We start from the raw sequence: 21537 nt of genomic DNA on the forward strand, positions 1-21537 counted from the left end.
TCTAGCATTAAGAACAGAACTTAACACTTTTTGGGTTACACAGATAATACTCAAGGTTTTATAACTGTAGTTTGCTGCTCCTGTAGAAGGTCTTCATTTTTTTGGAGGATTTCCATGCTAATAGGACCATTTTAAAAAAATTGCTGTGGTGAGTAAAAAAATAAGCTCTCATGATTGTTATGTAAGAAAAAAAGATAGCATTCTACTTTGTTCCCCTCCCTGAGAATGTTTAATCACTTCAGTCTTTGTTTTCATTATTCTTCATCCATGAGATTTGTGTAGTTGTACGAACCAGCTGATAAACTCTTTTTCTTGATCATCAGCTCAGAAAGTTCCCCGAGTTTTCAAACCAGCCGTCAGTTCTCATGGTCAGCTGTAGCTCCATGCTGGGGGGTGGGGATGTTCGTAATGGAATTACCATTTTTGCTTGTGTCCAGTGAATGCAGAATTTTCTGTGAGAAAGGTGAGTCTAGCCTCTCACTTTCCCCAATGTTAGGAAAGCCACAGGGCTTCCACCAGAGGGGAAGAACTGCTATCAGAAATATAAAGCTGTAAAATGGACCTAGAAAAGGGAATTGGTGAATATTTCTGGCAATACTAGGAGAAGGGGGAAAAGGGCAGAGACGTCACGGGTATAAACAAATCTCCTTCCTCATAGCTAATGGAGAAGTTTCTTGTTTTAAGTGCATTTAGGTTGGAATTCAGAATAGATAGTTTTATGTCTCTGTTCAACAATTAGGAAACAAAAAAGAAAATAATTTTTTTACTTTAAAATTATATTTATGAAAATAAAATATAAACAAGCACATAACCATTCCCAGTTCCTCTTCCTTAGTCCTTTTTGGGGTCGTAGTGACATCTGAATACTCGTGGGTTTTGGTGATACTTTCCTGGTTATCTCGCGTTCTGCATTGCAGTTCTTGTTTCCTGTTTGGGTCAGAGCAGGACAGGAGCAATTGATGGGAAATAAGCTCCTAAATATGAGGGATGGGTGCGGCAGGGTCTGCGCCTCAAGCACTCGGCATAGCCCCGGGAGCTGTGGGCATGGCCGGTTTGGTGTTCAGCGCTGAGTTGGACTGCCACGGCATGGAAGGCGCCGCAGTTCTGCACAGTCTCCTGAGTCAGCCTGATCCTCTTCAGACTGTTCTTGGTAAACAGTAATTGGGGGACTTAGAGTGCTTCCTACTGATGGATTGTAATGCACATGCATAATATTATGTTTCACAAAATACTGCGAGTACGTAGTAGTTGCTGAATAGAAGTGGGAATGTCCAAGAAATAAACAAGCCGCTGCTCTGTTTTGCTTAATGAAAATAGATTTATGCGATACTTGTCAATGAAGTAACATAAGTATTTGCCTGATTGATAAATGATGGCAGTATTTTAATTGTAACTATTTTACAATCTTTCAGGTGGCTATAATAGCAGGAAATTTTGAGCTTGCTGAATATATCAAGAATCACAGGGAAGCTGATATTGGTAAGCAAAATATTTACAAACACTGAAAATAAAATAGAATACATGTTTAAACCATGATTTTACAAAGATAAGTTAAATTTGATTTTACGTGAGATATGACAATGGGACTGACAGTACTGTTGTTACAGGAAAATTTTTAAAGTAATTCTTATTTAAAAAAAGAAGATAAGGGAAAAAGCTGAATTGCTTTCAAAATATACTTTGCAAAAGAAAATTTGATAAGCAGTGCAACAGTTATAGATGTTTTATGAGTATGAATGTGCCAGTTTGTAACAGATACGCACATACACCCAGAAGAGCTAAACTGGCTCTTCTTGCAGGCTGCTTGCACTGTGGCATCAGCCCAAAGCAGCTCTCAAGTAAGAGTAGTTGGTCAGAAGATCATAAAGACAGATGCTTATGTGGAATTGAGTTCATGTGTGGCAGAAACTGTCTATATCCATAAAACAATATTCTCTCACTGAGGTTTGTGTGAGGGACTGAGATGATGGCTAGAGCAGTTCTCTGTGACAGACATTAAAGGGCTTTTGAGAAAAAACCTTCAGGCTTTCTAAAGATCTTTTTTACACGGAGCGTTCTGCCATTAAAAAGAAAAAAGCAATTTGATAAAGTGATTTCTAAACAATTTAATTAAGACTAATTAAAATGCTTTAATTCAAGTTAATTGAAGTTTGGCAGGAACATCTTAAAGTTGAACTAAAGAAGCACTCTTTCTGAAATAGTCTGTATGGTTGTGTATGCTGATTTAACTCATCGGTGCATGTCTGTGACTTGATAATGCTTAATTTATGTGGAAAACTATCCCAGCTCACTAGAACCGAAGAGTGTAGAAGAATTGCCCTGGATAAAGGCCTCCTTTCCTTTTCCCTTCTTAATTATATATGCTCTGCAGAAGTGTAGGTAAAAGTCCTGCAAAGTAGTGTGAATTCTTGTATCGAGTATGTGTGGACAAAACCGAGGATATGGCATGAAAGTTTGGCATAGAAGTTTACATGTTTGCATAGAAATTCATAGTGAGTATGGAAGGTTTTTACTTAATGTGGTGGGGTAGTTACTTTCCATGTAATATGTCTTCCTTCTGCATCTGTAATCAATTCTGACGTAAAAATTAACTAAAATGAACCAGCAATTTGTAATATGGCAAGCATCTTACTACTGTTTATGTTTACGAACGGCTAAGGGTGAAGGTGTTGAAATGAAATCATCGGGTGGATTCAGATGTTCACCTTTATTCATGTCACGCTAGATGTTTTGGCTTGCATGTAGCACTGGTGCAGAATGGGTATTGCATGTAGAACAACGTGCAGTATTATGTTTTTCTGCATGGGTTTCATTTTCTTTAAAATAATTGTGAACAATGAAAGAAAAAAGGCTAGTAAGGAATGACTTGCTAGTATTGATTATGCATACACTTACGCCGTAAGTAACAGTGAAGTATAGGAACACTTACAGTAGACTTTTCAAAACTGAAAGTGGACATTTGCCTGGAACCACGATGACGTTAATGTCATTAATTTTTTGACTGACTAGTTCTGTGCTGTTTTTCCTTCCCCAATGAACAGAGTTGTTTCCAAGTCACATCAATGTGTAAGATAAACTGGAATATGGTTAAAAAGCAAAAAGATGAGAATCTGTCCCAGAAAGAAATGATAGTCTTGTGGTTGAGGCATTATGCAGAACTTAGTATTTCTGGCTGTCATACAAAGTTTCTGTACGATTTAATGATTTCTGGAAAAATGATGAGAAAGTGTCTTCTCTGGAAAGGTTCTCCAAATTTTCCTGATGCCTTCATGGAAATATTAGTGCTTCTGTGATTTGCTTGCATTTTTGCAAGATAGCTTTGTGACATTCTAGTCTTGGATTAAACATAGCTAATTAAATTGATAGGTTGGTTTTAAAGAGTAAGCATTACCTGATGTAATGTCTTCACGGCTAATTAAATTTAGAAGGGCATCAGTCCCTTTACATTTATCACTTAAGCAAAAGTAAAGACATCAAAATGTTTGTTTCTGGAACGTCTCCTGAATTAAAAAATGAAAAACAGTATCCTGAGTAGAAACCCTGACAGCTAATGTGGTGATGAACACGCAGAACAGTGTCAGCATTTAAAGCTGAACAACTTGGCTTTTACTTATCTTGCTCCTCTGGTTATGTGCTATATTCATGTAGTTTTGGATGTGTTCCAACATACATCGTCTCAGTAATGCACATTCTCAGAGCCCAGAGGCAAAATAGTGGGAAGGAATAGTAAAGAGCTAGAGTAGTATCCTTGTGAAGATAAGAAGGACAGATCGTCTTAGGAAGTCTCCTGAGGAACATTTCATCTTTCCTCCCTCAGAAAATGTTAAAGACTATTTTCTGTTAGAGAATACTTTGATTTTGAGCCGTTTAAATAAACCTTGTTGTTATTAATTTAGACTCATTTAACGTAATTATTTTGTAATTATTTTAGAACTATTTAATAATTCACAACTTTGGGAAATTCTTTGACATATATGCAATTTTAGGGTGTGGGAGGGTCCCCTTTCCAGATTTTAACTGATAGATGACAAGCTGTTCAATGGTTTAATAGTAAGCTTGTCGATGATTTTCAGTTATTCACAATAGCATTTACTGGCAAGAGGGTATAGTGTTAGAAGGATTTTTAACTTTTATGATGAGGAAAAAGTATTTGTATTCTTTTTTATGAGTTCATTTTACAGAGATATAAAGGTACATTCTCTTTGAATTACAACAGAACACAGGGAGAAAAATAATTTTTTACGGGGATAACAGGTTCAGCTTTATCCTTCTAGAATTTAGATTCTGTGTATTTTTGAGCTTTTGCTTAAATATGTTTCACTAACCATGTCAGACTAATTGGAAATCAAATGTCAAATACGTGTGCATTTAGCAGGGTTCTGCAGCTGTTACAAATGTTTCAGAAAAAAGTCCACATCGTTCTTGAAATATTTCAGATCTAATCTTCTAACTTATAAGGATCTTGGTTCATTATCTTCAGTTACAGATACTTCTAAAATGCAAGCCTAATGTGTACCTACGTGAGTTTTTTTTTTTTTCCAGAAAGAATCTACTTATTTTCTCTTGGGTGTGTCATCTTAAGGGTGGGAAAATATTAATTGGTGGTAGCAGTGAGAGGCTGTACCTAACTCAGTAAGTTCAAGAGCAGTTTTTTATCTGGTAGCAGAAACCATTTTTTGCTGTTCTCAAACTGAAGTATGTGAAATATGGAAATGAATATTTGCTTAAGAGCTCTAATCTTACATAGTGAGGAACTACACTATCAGAGTCCATCTGTTTTGACATGTGCTAATTAACATTATTCTTAGATAATGTTGTTGTCCCAAACTGCTGCAGTAGGAAGTCGCTTGTACTTTCAATGCAGAAGGTATTATGTGGGTGTCTTCCAGTTTGTCAGTAGTCACAAAGCTGTTTCAAGTAATGTTGCCAAAACTGCAATTATGAGGATCTAACAGCACTAATGTAATGCTTATGAGTCACGGTCCTGTGCCATGCGTTGCCGTGAATGAACCGCCACATTCGGTGGTAGTGATTACAGCTCGACCTCTCTGCAGAACGAGGGTATCGCTGCCCAGGCGGTAATGGGATGAGTCTGCAAGGTGCCACCAACAGAAACAGTAAATCTCAATGTGGTAGCCCACAGAAGCTCTACATAAATAAACAAACACACTTAAGTGCTGTCTGTATCACTTACTATCCATTCCAATTTTGCCTGCCAATCATATTTCGTGGGCTTTTAGAGTGGGATACCATTTTAAGCTGTACACAAAGACAGTACTATTGAGAGGCCCAATTCTGTACTTTAATAAGGAGTTATTTTTTAAAATGCTAAGAATAACCCTGTTGTTAAAGATAATGGAGAAGCATCTCAAGTGGAAAATGACCAAGGTGTCCTCTGCGGTAGAAAATACTGTTTTGCAGCAGAACTACTAAATCTTTGTTCCTCTAAAAATAAAAAACTCTGTGGATCCAATCCCCCTGATTATCCTCCATTCTTTTTAATTACAGAGCAGCGTTACTTACCTCATCTTGGCCAGATCTATGAAAATGAGGTACTTTTGTACAGTAGTCAAGAAAACTCTATCTTGTCGCTCAGTACAGAATTTTCAAAGGAATAGGATCTTTACTTATGTTGATATATGTAACATTATCAAATAAACTCCTAATTACTATTCCTGAAGCAATTTTATTAGGCAGATTTGCTGAAATACTGAAGACTAGGCATATATAAAGTAAGCATCTCAGCAATAATCGTAAGACTTAACGACTAAGTTGTTGATTGAAGAAAATGTAAAAATATTTATGTTAGAGCAAAAACAGGCCAAATAACGTTTCATTTGCTGGAGCAATGTGGCATCTGACTGAAGAAAGGGAGATATTCCCATAAAGCGTGCAATGTATGCTTATCGCACACAGATCTTGCCAGATTGGAGCCTCAGCTTAGGGCCAGTGAGAGGATGTGTGTTCAGTCAGAGAGCCAAATTCTGTTTCCCTTTAACAGCAGCAAAATGAAATCAAGACTGAATCCAAAAGAGGAAGCTGTAGGTGCCACTGACAGCCTGAGCAATCCCAGGAGTCCCTCCCTGGCCGCCTGGGAAAACAGAGAGGAGTTCGCCAGTAAAGCTCCTCAGCTACCTGAAACTGGGCTGCAGAGGCTACTCTGCTGGGGAAGCTAAGTGGGTTTCAAGACAAATAAAGTCCCTCAGGGCTCAAAATTACTGGAGAGCTGAGGTCTGGTAGATGTGCCCCGAGACAGCGCTGAGCAGCAGTGCTTCCACTGCGAATCCGGTGCTGCGGTCATCCTGCCTGCCTGTCACTTCTGCGCTCTGGGAAAGCCACGTTTCTGTGGCTTCCTCCGGCTGCCTGGGTTCAACCCATCAATGCAGCAGATGAAACTTAGGACGAAGTGAAGGGCGATCCACGGGAGGGGGAGACCTTGAATCCAAACTGCTTAGTATTTTCACGACTCTGACTCACAGTGCGTGAACATTAGGGCTGAGGAGCTCTTGAAGCACTTGTATTGCTTTCTGGCTCCAAGTCCTGATCTCTCCACCTTACCTGGAGTTTCACTGAACCTGCTTCCTCTTGTCCACGATAGCAGCATAAAATCTGTTTGCTATTCTCTCCTATTAAAAGATACGACCTCTGATCATTCAAAATTGTGTGGGTCCTCTAACGCATACTTTCACTTTTTACATCAGAAATTGCTTCCTCCTTACCTTGCTGCCTTTCCCACATCTATTGCCAATTAATCTTTTCATCTCGGGTAATAGGGTATGTATCTGAGTAACTAGTCTGTTGAAATGGTGGCATGAAAGCTACTCACAGGAGAGTACTTCTTTTTGACTTGGTGCTGCCATTTTTTCAGAAACAAAATTAAAAAAGAAAAGCCTTACAAATGGTTTCTGTGGCTTAGTACAGTAAAGAAACCTTGCTGTCACTAGTAGGGAAAGTTCATATTGCTGATATTTGTAACAGGGCTGGTGCTGTTTTGAAAGGCCAAATAATGTGCAAGAGATAAAGGATTCAGGGGAGAGTAAAAAGGATACCAGTAAGGAATTAAAAATAAGATCCACACTTCATTGTATTTAGTTTTCTAAATAAGATTTTCAAACATCAGGAAATCTCTTTTGTTTTCTTGACAGATGTTCCAAAGGTGAAAGAAAATTACTATTCTCATTTTTAAAGTAATCCTATTTGAAACAAATTAAAATAATATTTTTTGTAAAGCAGGAAAAGCTATTGATGTAAGATACTTAGAAACTTGTCCTACAAGAGTATGAAACGCTCGGTGCAGCTCCTCCGATTATTTGAATTCATCATGCTCCCAAATTAGTTTTTTAAGGAATAATAATGACATCAGAGCAGTTTATTTTAATTATTACTTATTTTTAAGAGTCCTTGGAACCCAGAATTATCTTGCAAATTTGTCCCTATATTGTTCCATCATCTTTTCTGCTTTGAGGGAGACATTATATATGCTCCTAATGTACAGCACAGCAGTTACAGGTTGTTAAAAAAAACTAATATCCCTTTGTAAACTTCATTTTTAAAATTAGTGACAACATATTATTCATTTATATAACTTTATTTCGTTTATTTATTGCAAACTAAGAGAAAGTAATGGATTAAAAGATGTGATGAATAGAAAAGTTAATCCCTGATTGTTTTCATCCAGCCTGCAGCTGTCTGTGAGTAAATGAGCACAGCAGATTTAAGAAGCATTTGCTATACAGAATCTACTATGGCTTCTATGATTCTATGATTCTACAGGATGGAGGTACAAAAAAACAATTATACCTATAAGAATATGGAAGCTTTCGTTAGATAAAGATATGCAGACATTACGTATGCTGCAAGCTGGTAATCCTTTGACTTGGATAACCTATTTTTAAATCTCTTTTGCCTTGGTTTTCTGTGATGAGATGAATTTTCAGATGGATTAAGTGACATGGGTTGTTCTTCTTCAAGTGAACAAGGTTTGTTTTATATTGTACATCTTGTCCTTCAGCAGCTCTGAAGCTAGAGGCAATAGATTTTTTGCTTTATTTTTGTTTGTTTTTGCTTTTGAAAAATGAAACACATTGAGCTGGTGTGTGAGTTTTTGGTAGCTGATTAGCAGACTAACTAATACGTGGATACTGTTGCTAGGCTTCAAGTCAGAGTTCCTGTATTCCTCTATAATTATGCAGAGATATGTGTATGTGATGATTTGTCTGTGCTTTCACACAGATTTTTTTTTATATTGAATGTCTACTAACATAGTAGGCTTATCCTTTAAAATATACATGTTCTGTACTGTAAAACACATTTAAAAAATGAGTAAACATATTTATTTCTATTGGAATTGTGGCTATAAACATCTTGAGAGACATGCATTTTATTAGAGAATAAGCAAACAAGTCTTTTAAATGACAAAGATATTAGCGGGTTTGTGGTAAACTTGCTTTTCTAACCTATTTTCTTTAATTAGATCAGAGTGATTGAGGTCAGCATTCTTGCTTTTTCAGCTGCAAGTATTTTTATTAAATGCTATCCAGCCCAATGAATATTCAATTTACTTATTTATTTTGTTTCCTGAGAACCATTTAACAATTTGATTTTCATATCTCAGATGTTTGCAGAATATTTTTTAAGTTAGAAGAAATCTTATTTATTAATGGTAGAAGCAGAAACAAGGGCAGTAAATCAAAAGACTTTACAAATCCACGGAACTGTCAGCACCATGCAATGACTTGTTCTATTTTTAGCTCATGTTACTTAATAGATACAGAAGAGACACAAGCATATATTATAACCCTGTGTACTTGTCATTTGATTTATGTGGGCAACTTAACCTGTTTTATGTGCTATAGGGCATTTTATAATGGAAAAAGTACAGTATTAGTGTAATGATGAAGGCAGTGATACTGAGATCTTCATTGTCAGCGTTTTAAATACATATTGTTTGGTAGATTCTCATAATCCTTGTAATGCTACCCTATCTAGTTTGTTTTAAATACCTATCCTAAACTAATAATTACTTCTCATAAGCATAGAAAAACTTCACATCAATGACTTTTAAGCTGAGTTGCAGCTTAAATACTTAGGTATTAAATACTATTAAACAAATACTTAGGTATGAAATAAATTTGTTGTTGTTATTTTTCTGTTATTATCCAAAGAGTTCCTAGGAATAGTGTGTCATACACTCAGTCTTGGTATGTAGTAGCAAACAAACTGGAAAACTGGGTATTGCTCTGTGGTAGTGTAATTATCTACTGAAATGCAGGACAGTAGTTTTGTTTTTCCCTTTGATCACAAGTAAATTGTGTCTGTGTATGTATTAGTACAAAATTGTGCAGCAGCTACAGGGTATTATCTCAAAGTTTAAACTTTATTTTCAGAAGTTCATTTTTTTTGTTGGCCTTTGAACTTCAGGGTAGTTCTGTGCACATTCATGTATTAGGAGATCATAGGGACAGTAACTCATAGCTTCTAAACTAAGGTGAAACTGGATGCAGTATATTACAAGTTATGCAGCACGTGGTACAAACACAGTTATTGCCTGTGTTTTCTTTTAAGATTATGCTTAATTCTAAGCAGGAAAGTAAGGAAAGAAATGATGACATACGTAATTGCTGATAAGTAGTTTTCAGAATGTTGTGGCCTAGTCTTGTAAACCAGTTTGTAGTGTGTCCTGACTACCTGCAATGTAGGCAATGCTTGGCTGGGCTACTCGTGTTAGATTTTACTTTATAGATTGAACAAGAAGAACCTCCTAACTGAGCAGGAAAAAAACAAAACAAAACAAAACAAAACTTGTGGGCCATTTTACCCACAAACCCATCGTACTCAATAAATCCAAGACATCTTAGTGTGCTTGAGTTCATTTTTCATCTAGGGAGAGCGCTTTGTGGTCTGAGCAGTGGGTGCTCATCACACGTTTCCATCTTCGCTGGCATGTCCCCATTCATCCATCGCCTTGGAGAAGCCAAGTGCCTGCTTGGAGGGGTGGAAAGTAAGGGGAAAATTGGTACGTGTTTGGATCTTGCCCCATGCTTCACAATCAGGTCCAAATGGTGGGAAGTGGTTCTTGGTCTCCCAGCTTACCCTTCCCGCAAATTTGATTTCTGCCTAGTTCCTACCTGGGAGAAATGCGTCTCTCCTTCTCTGCACCCTCTAGGCTGAGACCATTATATCCAGCAGTTGAATATGCTTTTTTTAAGCTGTTGCCATCATCAGCAAGCTATTTCATCATTGTGTAGGGTCAGCTACCTTCCCAGGTCCTTAAAGGCTATGTATGCTCCACTGAGTCCTTTTTGTCCTTTCACGCAAACTGACTACAGTAGTTTGGGTTTTTTTCTGGTTGTTTTTTTAGTAGTGTTTACTGGCTTAAGACCTCTGAAGTGATATACAAAGGAATAAAATCTGAGGTCATGTACATAGAAGTAATGCAGATTGCTGAATTTAAAAGCAAGCAGACAGAAAGTGTTGCTAACATTACATTAGGAAAAAAAGAAATAAAGCCTTAAAGTATGGTCAGTAGGAAAAAAGATTGGGACTATGACCAGAGAAAAAAGAAATGTATTTTTATATATTAGCTGCTAAATGGAGCTAAATTAGCTGCTAATTAATTTTGTGCTTTCCAAAAAAGAAAATAATCGAGTGAATTTTACTATTCTCGGAATTTCCAGTGACATACAGAAAAGGATAATGCCATTGAGCTCAACAGGCAGATCAAAGGCCATGCTACTAGCAGACAGCAATGCAATACCCCGGACCCCTCAAAAACTGGAATTTTGAAATATGTCAGGCAAACTGGAACATCCGGTAAAGGTTACTCTCTGTGAGTGAAATTCACCTCCATATAACTTACTATTGCCGTTCTGTTTTCACTGAAGTGCAGTTTTGAGGGCCGAAGCTTTGTCCAGTCTGACATCTGATCGCGTGATGTGCTGAACATCCTTAGCTCCCACAAGAGTCCCCAGAAAGGGAAGTGAGGTAGCCTGTCCCTCAGGAGGCCACTTTTCAGGTCCAGCCTTCCAAATAGGATGCCTGCAATTAGGGGCATCTAAAAGGAATATAGTATTTTTGAATTAATTCAGTGGTCTTTCTTTGATTCAGTTTTACAGGTCGTAGATCATAGAAATGGAAGAGATTAGTGTCATCGTGTAGTCTGACCTTCTCCATAGTGCAGTTTACAGATCTTATATTAACTAATTTCCTACTTGAACAGGAACATAACTCGCAAAAACATTATGTCTGATTTGAAACCTGTGGTAATGGATAAACGGGGTACAAAAAGTTGTATCGTAGTCTTGTGATCTGATCTTTTTGGATTCATTTGAAAATTGTTCTGGAGTTGCTTACCCCTTTATTAAGCAGGTGTATCTTGTTTCTAATAAAAATTTGTCTAGCTGGAGCAACTGGGTCTTGATTATAGCTTACTCTTCTAGATGCTATTATGTTCTGTTTCCAAATTTCTGTACTCCTGGAGTTTTTTAAAGAGACTTTTATAAAGCCAGTCCTTTCTTAGCATCAGGGAACTGATCTACACTTATAGAGAAGTCTGACACAGAAAAACTTTGAATGAGTAGGAGAATGTAAAATTTGAATGAAAGTCTAAACCAAGCACAAGAAACTAGCATGGACTTGGCGTTTCTATTATTGCTGTTTCATCAGTAATATCTTAATTCTGACTGTCTTAGTGGTAACTATTGATTTAGTGCAAACTAAAAGCTGTATCCCCAGACTTTCTGTAATCGTGCTTGTCTTAAGAGGGTATTCCTCCTGAAAGTATGTTATCAATGTGTTTCAGTTGCTATGTACAGGTCTCCATCTGACAGAACAGGAGTGTTTGGATTGCACTACCTCTGCGAGAGGATGTGGGCCTATTTAGATAAGAGGATTGTCAGTACGGTTTTAAGCTATGGGGCAGTTTGACAAGGGATAGTGCAGAAGGAAAACTGTTTGAAGGATTCTCACAGAGAAATACAGTGTTCCTGAAGAGCTGATATATTTTCTTTAGGTCATTTTTCAGCACAAGCTCCAAGATCTCTCTAAGATTCTGTACAGAACTTCTTTGCCAAACAATGAAGCCAGGTCAAAAAATAGATGCAGACCAAGTGGAGAAATAAATGTGTGCGGAACCTTGTGGCCTTCTATTTCTCCCATTTACAGTGGTATGAACACAGAAACAAGAGATGAAAGAACTTGCAATAAATGCCAGAGTAAATCCATGAGGAAAAATAGATAATGATAAGAATAGTCAGCGATGTCTGCTGAAGAAATTCCTGTATACTGAAATAAATACAGAGATGGACTAAAAAAAATAAAGGTATGGGAGAGGAAAAATATAGAAACTCAGGATCATATAGTTCCTTATACTGAAGACTTGATCATAAACATTTTTATGTAACCCGTAATTTCCTTTATCTAATGGGACTATCTATCGAATACAAAGCTAAGGCCCTGGGAAAGAAGATGGATTTGTAGCTCCTGAATTTGTAGCTAGATTTTCTTGTGCCAATGTGTATCTTAATGGTTGCATTATTGAAAATAATTAGGTTCAATAGAAATCCCATTTAGGGAAAGGAATATCTTCAGTTATCTAATTGGATTTAGATGAGATAAGCCTTTTAAATACAGAAGCAACATGTTTACATTGCCAATCATGCAAAACATCACATAAGGTATTTGTATCAGATTAATGATTGGCAAGGATAGAATTTTTCTTCTAGATAGGTTCAAATAACCTTTTTCATTTAGGCTAATATCCTTCATTTTGAACACATTTTATTACATTCTTTCAATAACTCACTTCCTTACTTGGATCTTCTCTTTATATTATGTTGCTATATTATGTTAATCTTGCATAATTTTACCCTCATTTTTAACAGCCAAAAACATACTGTTTTTCTTCCAAACTAGATTATTTATCAAATTTAGGTAGGTCAAGTAGTTTTCCATTGAATCTACAGTGGTTTGACAATTTAATTTAAAAATCTACACTTGATTGATTGAAGAAATTTGTTTTATTATTTTATGAATATTCTGATTTTAATAACAACCCTTGGGTATTCCTCTTAAAATTTTAGTGAAAGAATCTTGTAATAGGTGATTTCTTTAAAAGGAAATAGTGTCCTCATACAAGACCATTTGTTGTCAAATTATAGATGAAGCTTGATAAAGGAATAGCCTGTACTGCTTTGAAATCAGTGTAGTGTTTCACACTGGTGCTGCTATTCAATCTCATCAGTCTCATAGGCTGTTTTTCCTATGTCTGAGTTGACAGTCTTTCACACAGAGTTCAGGATAAGCTGTATCTTTAGCGGTCAAGGTTTTGTCGCACTATGGAAGATACCTTCAGAATAAACAATTTCTGAATGTTTAAATCAGGTCTCCGTAGGATCTTGGGCAGAGTTTCCAGGGAATAAGGCAGTTGAAACTACTTGAACCTTTTCTTTTTCTCCTCCCTTCTATTTTAATGAGCAGGTGTTTGGGCGTATTTCTGTTCTGTTTTGTTTCATTGCCAGATGTTCATTTCATTGACAAGAAATATTTTACATGATTTTCTTTATTTCACAGTTCTAAGTGCTGCTGAATCAGTAAGATGTCTTGTTTACTGATTTCCATGGTTGTCTCCAATCTCAAACAGCAATCCTAAAGGATGTACATGTTACTTGTTATTGTAACGTTTCTTAAGGTTGTCAGAGGAAGAATTGTTTGGGTGCTGTCTGCCTTTGTGTGTTTTGAGAAATAGTTGAAAATATAAATTATTTTTAATATCGTTATATAAGATAGAATTTATGGATGGCACACATTGTTAAGGAACCTGTTTTAATTTCTTAAATTTCCACGTTAACCAGTTAGTTTTATTTGCTAGTCTATCTATAGGTATGTTAGTACTTGGGTATAAATATATACATATATAAACATATATATATATCTGTTTTTATGTGTGTGTGTGTGTGTATGTATGTATGTTTATGTATGTATGTGTGTAAATATATATATATATATAAAGGCCCATTAGGGAGTGGGCTTACTGTTTTGCATCTCTTTCTGTGGTGCACCTCTCTCTGCTCATCCCTTGGAATGGACCTGTGGAAGGATGTTCATCATCTGGAGAGTTGCAAGTACCAGCATACGCCGTGCTGTCCAGTCTCCTGCCCGCTGTCCTGGGAAGTGTAGCTTACCTGTTCTGTGTAGTCTAGCAATCCAAGTGATGTCCAACAAGCTTCTTTTCTCAGAGAATCAATAATCTGTTATGAATCATTTTTTATTGCCATCTGTATGGGCGTCTGTGTGATTTCGTATGCAGCTTTTTCACACGCTTAAGTCGAAAGACTAACTTCTGCTCCATTTTCTTTTTAATATCTTGAAAAAAAATGTCCTGAATTTTCCATAAAAGGCAACATTATGGTACCATCTTGATTCTGAAGATTGGAAATTCATGCTGAAAGAAAACAGCAAAAGATTTATTGAGTTGAAGCAGAAAGGACAGCATTAATACAGTATTTTATGTGTAAATGTGCGAGTGTCCCTGTCTCACTATTACATATTTCTACAAAGTAACTCTAATAGATCAAAAGTTTGGTAACCTAGTAAAGGTACTATCCTAATATCACCTGAGCTGTTTGGTCTTCAGAACTTGTGGAAGTGAAATGCCCAGATCTTATTCCTCCTCCAAAACTGCTCCCTTACAAAACAAAAAAAGACCTTTGCATTTCTTTATACATAATTGTTTGTATTATAACATTTCCTACTTGGGAAACTGCTCCTTATATCTCTTTGTGACATTTGAGATAACAAAATTTAACATGAATTCTGTGATGTGTTTTCACTCTTAAATCTACCTTCTCAAATCTTTAGTTTGTCACAAATTATTTATGTATCCTGAAGAAATTACTTGTTGCTCCTGTAAAAGTCTCCTAAGTGCAGGCTATCAACTTGCTGCTTTGTCCTTTGAATCCATCTTTCCTTTTTCTGGTCCATTTTCCAGCCACTGCTGATTCTGGCATTTCTGGGGTTGCAGGCACCAGGACACGTCTGCACGTCTGTATCTTTTCAAAAGGAAACCTGGCTCCCTGTTATCAGAATAGCACTTGTCCAGACTTGTTGGGTCACATCTTGCAAGAAATCTAAGAGGCCATGAGTCTGTGGGATTTTTTTTGTGTTCGTTCAAATCTCTCTATGCCCCTTTTCTGGGGGGTTGGTTTTTTCATTTTGGGTCAAAGCATGGCTTGTCTTGCCTGCTTCATTAACACTCTTGAGAACGCCAGGTGTGAAAGAGCTCTATTTTTACTGCGCAGATCAAGCGTGTCTGGTTTCTTGTGGCCTATTTTTACATATTTCTTCATTCTGTGACTGGGGAAAGCTGTGAAGAGAACAAAGAGACTAAGAAGAGTGAGAGAAAACTGCTATGATATTATTACAGGAAAATAAAGGGTAGAATGTGTCTGTGAGACTTTTCCATTTCTGAGAGTGCATGGTATTAAAACTAAAGGCAGGAAATGGTATAAATAAAAATAAATGAAAAGTGGAATAATGTATTTTGCTAGCTATATTTTATAAGTCAAATGACTGTTTGCATGTAATTTTATGGAAGATATTTTAGGTCTTTGAACAGAGGATTCTAAAGTACTAGCTGCTCAGAAATTTACTCCTTTGTCCACCAATATTCCAGGACATTATTTATTCAATATTCAGCAATTGTCTGAATTGATTCAGAAACTACTCCAATAATAATTCAGTGTTCAATACCTCAAAAAAACTATTACAGAATTTATGAGATTACTAAAATGGGGTTGCATATACGTGACTAAAATGGCATTCCTAGCCTATCTCCCAGTCCTCTCCCCAAAAAGGTAGAGCAAAGTGAGCTCACACTGACCAATACTGATTCCTCTGTGGAAGGAGGATCTTCTTGTAAATTCAGCCAAAACTGTATGTGGTGTGTTATGGGAGACAGAGATGGAGCCTATAGTTCTTCTGTGCAGAGTCAAGGGTGGCTTGCCTGGCCAGTGTTGTATTTTTTGCTACCTCATGTACTCTGTGGCTGTTCTGACTTGCACCTTAGGCAAATTCAGGTCCTTTTGATTATCAGGAGCTTGGTAAATATGAAGGTTACTAAATGTTATTAATGGCTCAATACAGCTGGTTGAATCTACCATTTGAAAGAAAAAAACCTCACAAAACAAAATGTTGATGCTATTCTGAAAAAAAAGCCAAGATAAGAGCCATCTTCCTGAGAATAAAATCCAGGCAGCCTACAGCGAGGTACCTAGTGTGAAGTGCTCAGGATCAAAAAAGTGTGTCTGTTCTGCTAATGAGAAAATAATCATGCTATAGGTTTGTGAAATCCCAACACAATCAAAATATTGAGTCAGGCATCTGTGAATAAAGCCCCTGAATGCCTGTAGGATGAGCAGGAAGATTTTCAAAGTTAACTAAAAAGCAATGCTAAGCACAAGTGAGTATCTGAACTTTTTGATCCTTCTGCAGCCTGACTATAATGTTTTATAACAGCACTGGGCTGCTAGCAATGGATTAATAGTTTAACCTGAGTCCAAGAAAAGATTACATTAAGACAAATAACAAATTACAAGCAGTTGTAATACATGTTGATTGGATCTATGAACTTATATGTTTTCGAAGTTCTGCAACATTTGTTTTGGAGTTTAGGAATTAAAAATAGCCAAAGGCAATCCCAAGAGTCTGTTGACATTCTTGCTTTCTAATCTGTGCTTAGGACAGATTTACTTTTCTTTTTGACCCATTGATCAAATACTAACAATGTTTATTTAGAAGTCTGAATCAACAGAGGCACGATGTTACTGGTGTAAAGTTATTTAGAAGACACAAAAAATGGAAGAACCGATCTAGCATTATTTCAACTAATTGAAAGGAAGCATGCATTAGCTGGATTCCTAATACAGAAAATGCTTTGGACTTTCTAAAACAGGACTGTATTTTTCTCCTTACAGTAAATAATGCAGTAATCTTTTTTTCTTTTTTTCCTGCAATTCTCCTGAAATCTGCTGAAAAAGGACAATGTAATATGTGCTTCTAAAAATGCATATTTGGGGTTTAAATTATGTATTTATACATAAATATTATAGAATGAGGGCAGTGTTATTCTGAAGGTGTCCATAATTCATGACTCAAAGCAGAGTGTAAGAAAAAAGTCTTTCTTAAGAATATTAGAACAGAAAAAAATGATGCTTCACTTTCTCACTTCACGAAAAACCTAAGATTCATTCACATCAAAATCTATTCCAATAACTTCACTAGCGTAATGTTTACTAAACTGGTTCCCGATTCTGTCTGACCTCTGTGCGTGTGTTGAGTCTAAAATCCACTGAAATCAATGTTAGCTTTTTGCTAGCTTGATTGGGCATGAGGCGGGACCATGTGTTTCCTCCCTCTGGTAGGCTGGAGAAGGGTCTCCCTTTATCCTCTTTCTTGCCAAAAGCCAAAGCTTGGAGCCAGTCCAGCTCCGAAGCCGGCGGAGGCTTCTCCCCGGGGGCCTGCGCGGAAGGGCTGCCCGCTCTGGCAAAGCGGAGTCCCGGGGTAACCCGGGGGGTTACCGCCGCCCCCCGTCCTCCTGCAGAGCACGGGACATCGTCTTGGCTGGCGGGGAGTTTCGGGCTGGCCTTAGCGAGGACGTGTCAGAAGAAATTTGCTGACAGGAATTTCTTGCAATTAAGCCGAATTGATATATCTGGTATATGTTATCCAGAGATTTGGAAGGACTAGTACAGAATAAGAGCTTTTTGATCAGACAGTGGCGTTAACTATGAACAGAGCATAACAGAATTTGGAATTTGTTTTTTAATTTATTTTCATTTTCTTATTTTGAAACAAGAATTACAGAATTATCCAAAAGACAATTTGTGTGTCCCCCGCCTTGGAAGTATATGCTTCCTCTTTGGTGCAAAGAACTGAAAGTTAAAAGAATAGAGCACATTTTGTTTTTAAAATCTATAATGTTGTATAGCATTTCTAAGAACAGTATCTCTGTGTTATGTGATGCGCCAGTTGCTATGGCAGCAGCTCTTTGTTTTGAACACTGTAAAATAACACCCTGTGGGCTGCAAATGACCAGTGTTTATATTATAGGTACCCCAGAATTTATGTGCCGTTTGTACTTTCCTTTTTACAGAGATTCATGTTTCTAGTTTCCGCCTGTGGCTATGTCTAAATAATCATCAATTACAGGTTATTCTATGTCAGCTGATGAGTGAAATAGTTCAGCTGATAAGAGAATTTTTTTGGTGTCTAAATTCTGTTATGAAAGTGACAAATTGTGTTACAGAGGTGTAAATCTGGATAAAATCCACAAAATTTATTTTGGATTTAGGCTAGTGCCATAGGGTGTGTTTCGGTTTTCTCTTGAAAAGGAAAAAAGGCAAAATCTATTAAGTCCCTTTCTGGCACCCAATGGACTGTGTCTTTTGCAGTCTTACAAATATTTATGTCCTGAAATGCTTATTTTTTGACTTGCATCTTCCTTGTAAGTGAATAAAATGGAATAAAGAGGGAGTAGAGTTGTTCAAAATGTTAGATTCCCCATTTAGATGTATTTGCTATTTGGTAAAGAGAAGTTTTTAACGTATGAAGGTAAAACTGATGTAGTTCTTAAATCTAAATGTTTGTACCAATCCAGTGCAATATACAAATTAAAATCTCAAATTATTTGATAATACTGCATTTATACAGCAGCTGTTATGCTGGTTTCTGAAACAGTAAATTACAATGACATGAGCTTTGAATCTAGCTCTTATAGATTACACCAGCATATGGTTGAGACACTTTGTTACCATCTCTAACACAACAGGCTCTAATTTTAGAATGTCCTTAATTGGTTACAGCTAAATTTGTTCATTATACACACACATACATATATATGTTTTAAAGAAAAGTAAAGGGCTTTTTTGTTTGCCCTGTTTTAATAATTATGCTCGAGTGCATAAAGCTTTATGCAAACTAGCAAGAAATAGGAAAAAAAAAGAGTCACTGGAATACACGTTGTAGAGGTTTAGTTTCTCTGTTCTGGTTGAATTGCTTCCAGGCAGTAAGGAAAAGTCAACCCGGTGTCCTCACGTGCGCTAAAGAAGTCTCAGAGTTGTAGCAGCTTTCCTCTCTTCTCTCTGCATAAACACACCGAAAGCTTGGCTGTGGGAACACCAAAGTCGTCTGTGCCGTGTAAGAGGCCGCGTAAGCGGGATGCAGTGCTAACGGGTGGCACTGGGTCGCTTCAAGGCATTTGAACATCGGTGTTGAAATAAGGCACGTTTCTTAAGCCACGTGTAAGTCCTTGCCACTGAAGATCAGTGTTTTACTGGCCGTTATCATGAGTGGAGCTGTTTAAAGGGGCTAAATGTTCAGTTGCAGAATTTGTTTCATGGGATGTCAGCCTCGTGTACGGAAATGGTCATTAAGAGATCACTATCAAATAAATAACAGCCTGAGACTTAACTTGCTTATAGAGTTCTTCAGATGTAAAATTACAATAAATGGGCTTTAGTCGTGACACTTCAACTTATACTCTCTGACCGTTTTTGTTTTAGGCTAGAACCGGTAAATTTCTGTGCTTCGCATAAAAGCTGTGGGGTGTCCTTTTCCAGCAGCTTTCATAGTAAAGTGTTAAACAGCCTTTTATGGGTTGCTTTCTTCAGAGATGACAGGATGTGAATAGATGTCTTTAAGACAAAAAATTCTAGACCAGTTAGTTTAACTCCTTTATCATTAGACAAAGAATATTTTCTGTACAGCTGAATATCTTTTAATTGCATAAAACTGAACATACATATTCAAGCGTTATACATGAATAAAATAAAATAAAGCCATTAGGGGCTCTCTTTTTTTCTACCGACATGTAAATAAATAATTCAACTCCAATCAGTGGAAACTTAGCATTGATCCAAAACCAGCTTGAAATCAGAATCAGGTCTGTATGTTTAATAGTACTTAAGATTTTCTCTTTTAACACATGTAGTTTTGGGATAAGGTCAGTAGAGTTTATATATGAAAAGAGATGCCACTTCTGAAGTATTTGGCAAAATATGTAGATATATTTCATCTCTTTTTTTCCAGAAGGTTATACTTTGTATCTTTGGTCAGCAGTAGAAACATAGGAAATCTCATTTATTCAACTTAAATGAATAATCAATTGTATTGAGGATCCTGAGTATATGTGTACAGTGTACTAATGATACTAAAATAATATAATTTAAATGATTTTCTTTTATTTCAGTTGATTTCAACTTTGGGGGATTTTTGGCAAAGAATTGCCTCCAAACATTCTGTGTAAAATGTAATACAGTTTTAGAGTGAAAACATCATGTTTATAGTAGATCTTGAGAGCTAGAGGTTAACATTTTTTTGAGGCTGTAGCCATGTTCGGTCTTAGGGAAAGGAATAGATCCTTCTGTGGAAATCTTTAAGAAAGCACCATCAAAGCAGAGTTTCAGTCTAGATTATGCAAGCATTGAAAATCTATTGATAATTTCTCTAAAGTGAGCACCTAACCGTATTCTCTCACATGCTGGTTCCTGTTTCCATTAATTAAGTGATGTGCTCATGGATGGCTGCTGGCTGTGTTCGTAGTACTCAATACTGAATAGATGTTACACCCCAAACGATATCCAGCGCATCTAAAATCATGACCCTAATTGAAAGTCAGTGAAGGGTATGATGTTTTGTGTAAATAGTGTTTTGTGGCATTTGTTACGGATCTGATTTTCTCTTTTTTCATCAACAGCGTATTTTTCTTCTTGTACCTGGAACGTTTGCCATTTAGGATTTTTTTTTCCTTGTGGGCTTTCTGATATTAAAATATCTGTCTGGAAGGACTGAAAAAATGTGACCTTAATAGAATTTTTTCCCACCTAGAGTGAGGTGTATTTGTATTTTTATTCATTGTTTTACACTTCCTCACTTTACAGTTATGACAAGAATTTTCTGTTGTAATTTGGCATTCTGTAATCTAGTGAGATCAGGTCAAGGGCTGCTAATAGAACTTTTGAGTTCAACCAGTTGTCAGTATAAACAGCTAGTTGATTAAAATTAACTCCTTTTTCCTGAAAACTCCCTATCTGAAATATAAAATATATCTGAAATATATATGAAAGTTCCCATTGAATAGCTCTATTGGTCTGTACACTTTATGAGGAAAAATTGCACTACATAAATATAAACAGTATAACAACTGTCCTTAAGAACAGAAGAGTTAAAGCTATTAAATTCTGATAAAGAACATTAATGCATGGAGTTTGCAACCTCTTGAGTATACATTAAAGATAATAAATTCAGATGCATGGAAATATTTCATAATACTCAGTTTACGTAGATTTCATGGAAAATTTATCCAGAGTAATTTGTATACACATGCAAAAATTATGTGTTCCTCTACTGCTTACATTACCTTGTTCCCAAAGTAATGTTGTATACCTTTTAAACAGCTTACTGGACCCTTTAGTCTTTCATTGTGATTTAAAACTTAATTTACTGTTTTTAATTTTAATGTTTACTGTTGCATATATTTAAAGA

General features: G+C 36.5%; 1 protein-coding gene across 1 annotated transcript in view; it reads left to right on the plus strand.

Moving 5' to 3' along the window:
* Positions 1 to 21537, plus strand: part of SHANK2 (SH3 and multiple ankyrin repeat domains 2) — a 306101-nt gene that overhangs the window by 43163 nt on the left and 241401 nt on the right. Inside the window, exon 9 of the mRNA XM_062576509.1 lies at positions 1413 to 1479. Coding sequence (XP_062432493.1) covers positions 1413 to 1479 — 67 coding nt within the window. The remainder of the gene's footprint in view (positions 1 to 1412; positions 1480 to 21537) is intronic.

This window comes from Rhea pennata, chromosome 5 (assembly GCF_028389875.1).
Source record: "Rhea pennata isolate bPtePen1 chromosome 5, bPtePen1.pri, whole genome shotgun sequence".
Taxonomy (NCBI): domain Eukaryota; kingdom Metazoa; phylum Chordata; class Aves; order Rheiformes; family Rheidae; genus Rhea; species Rhea pennata.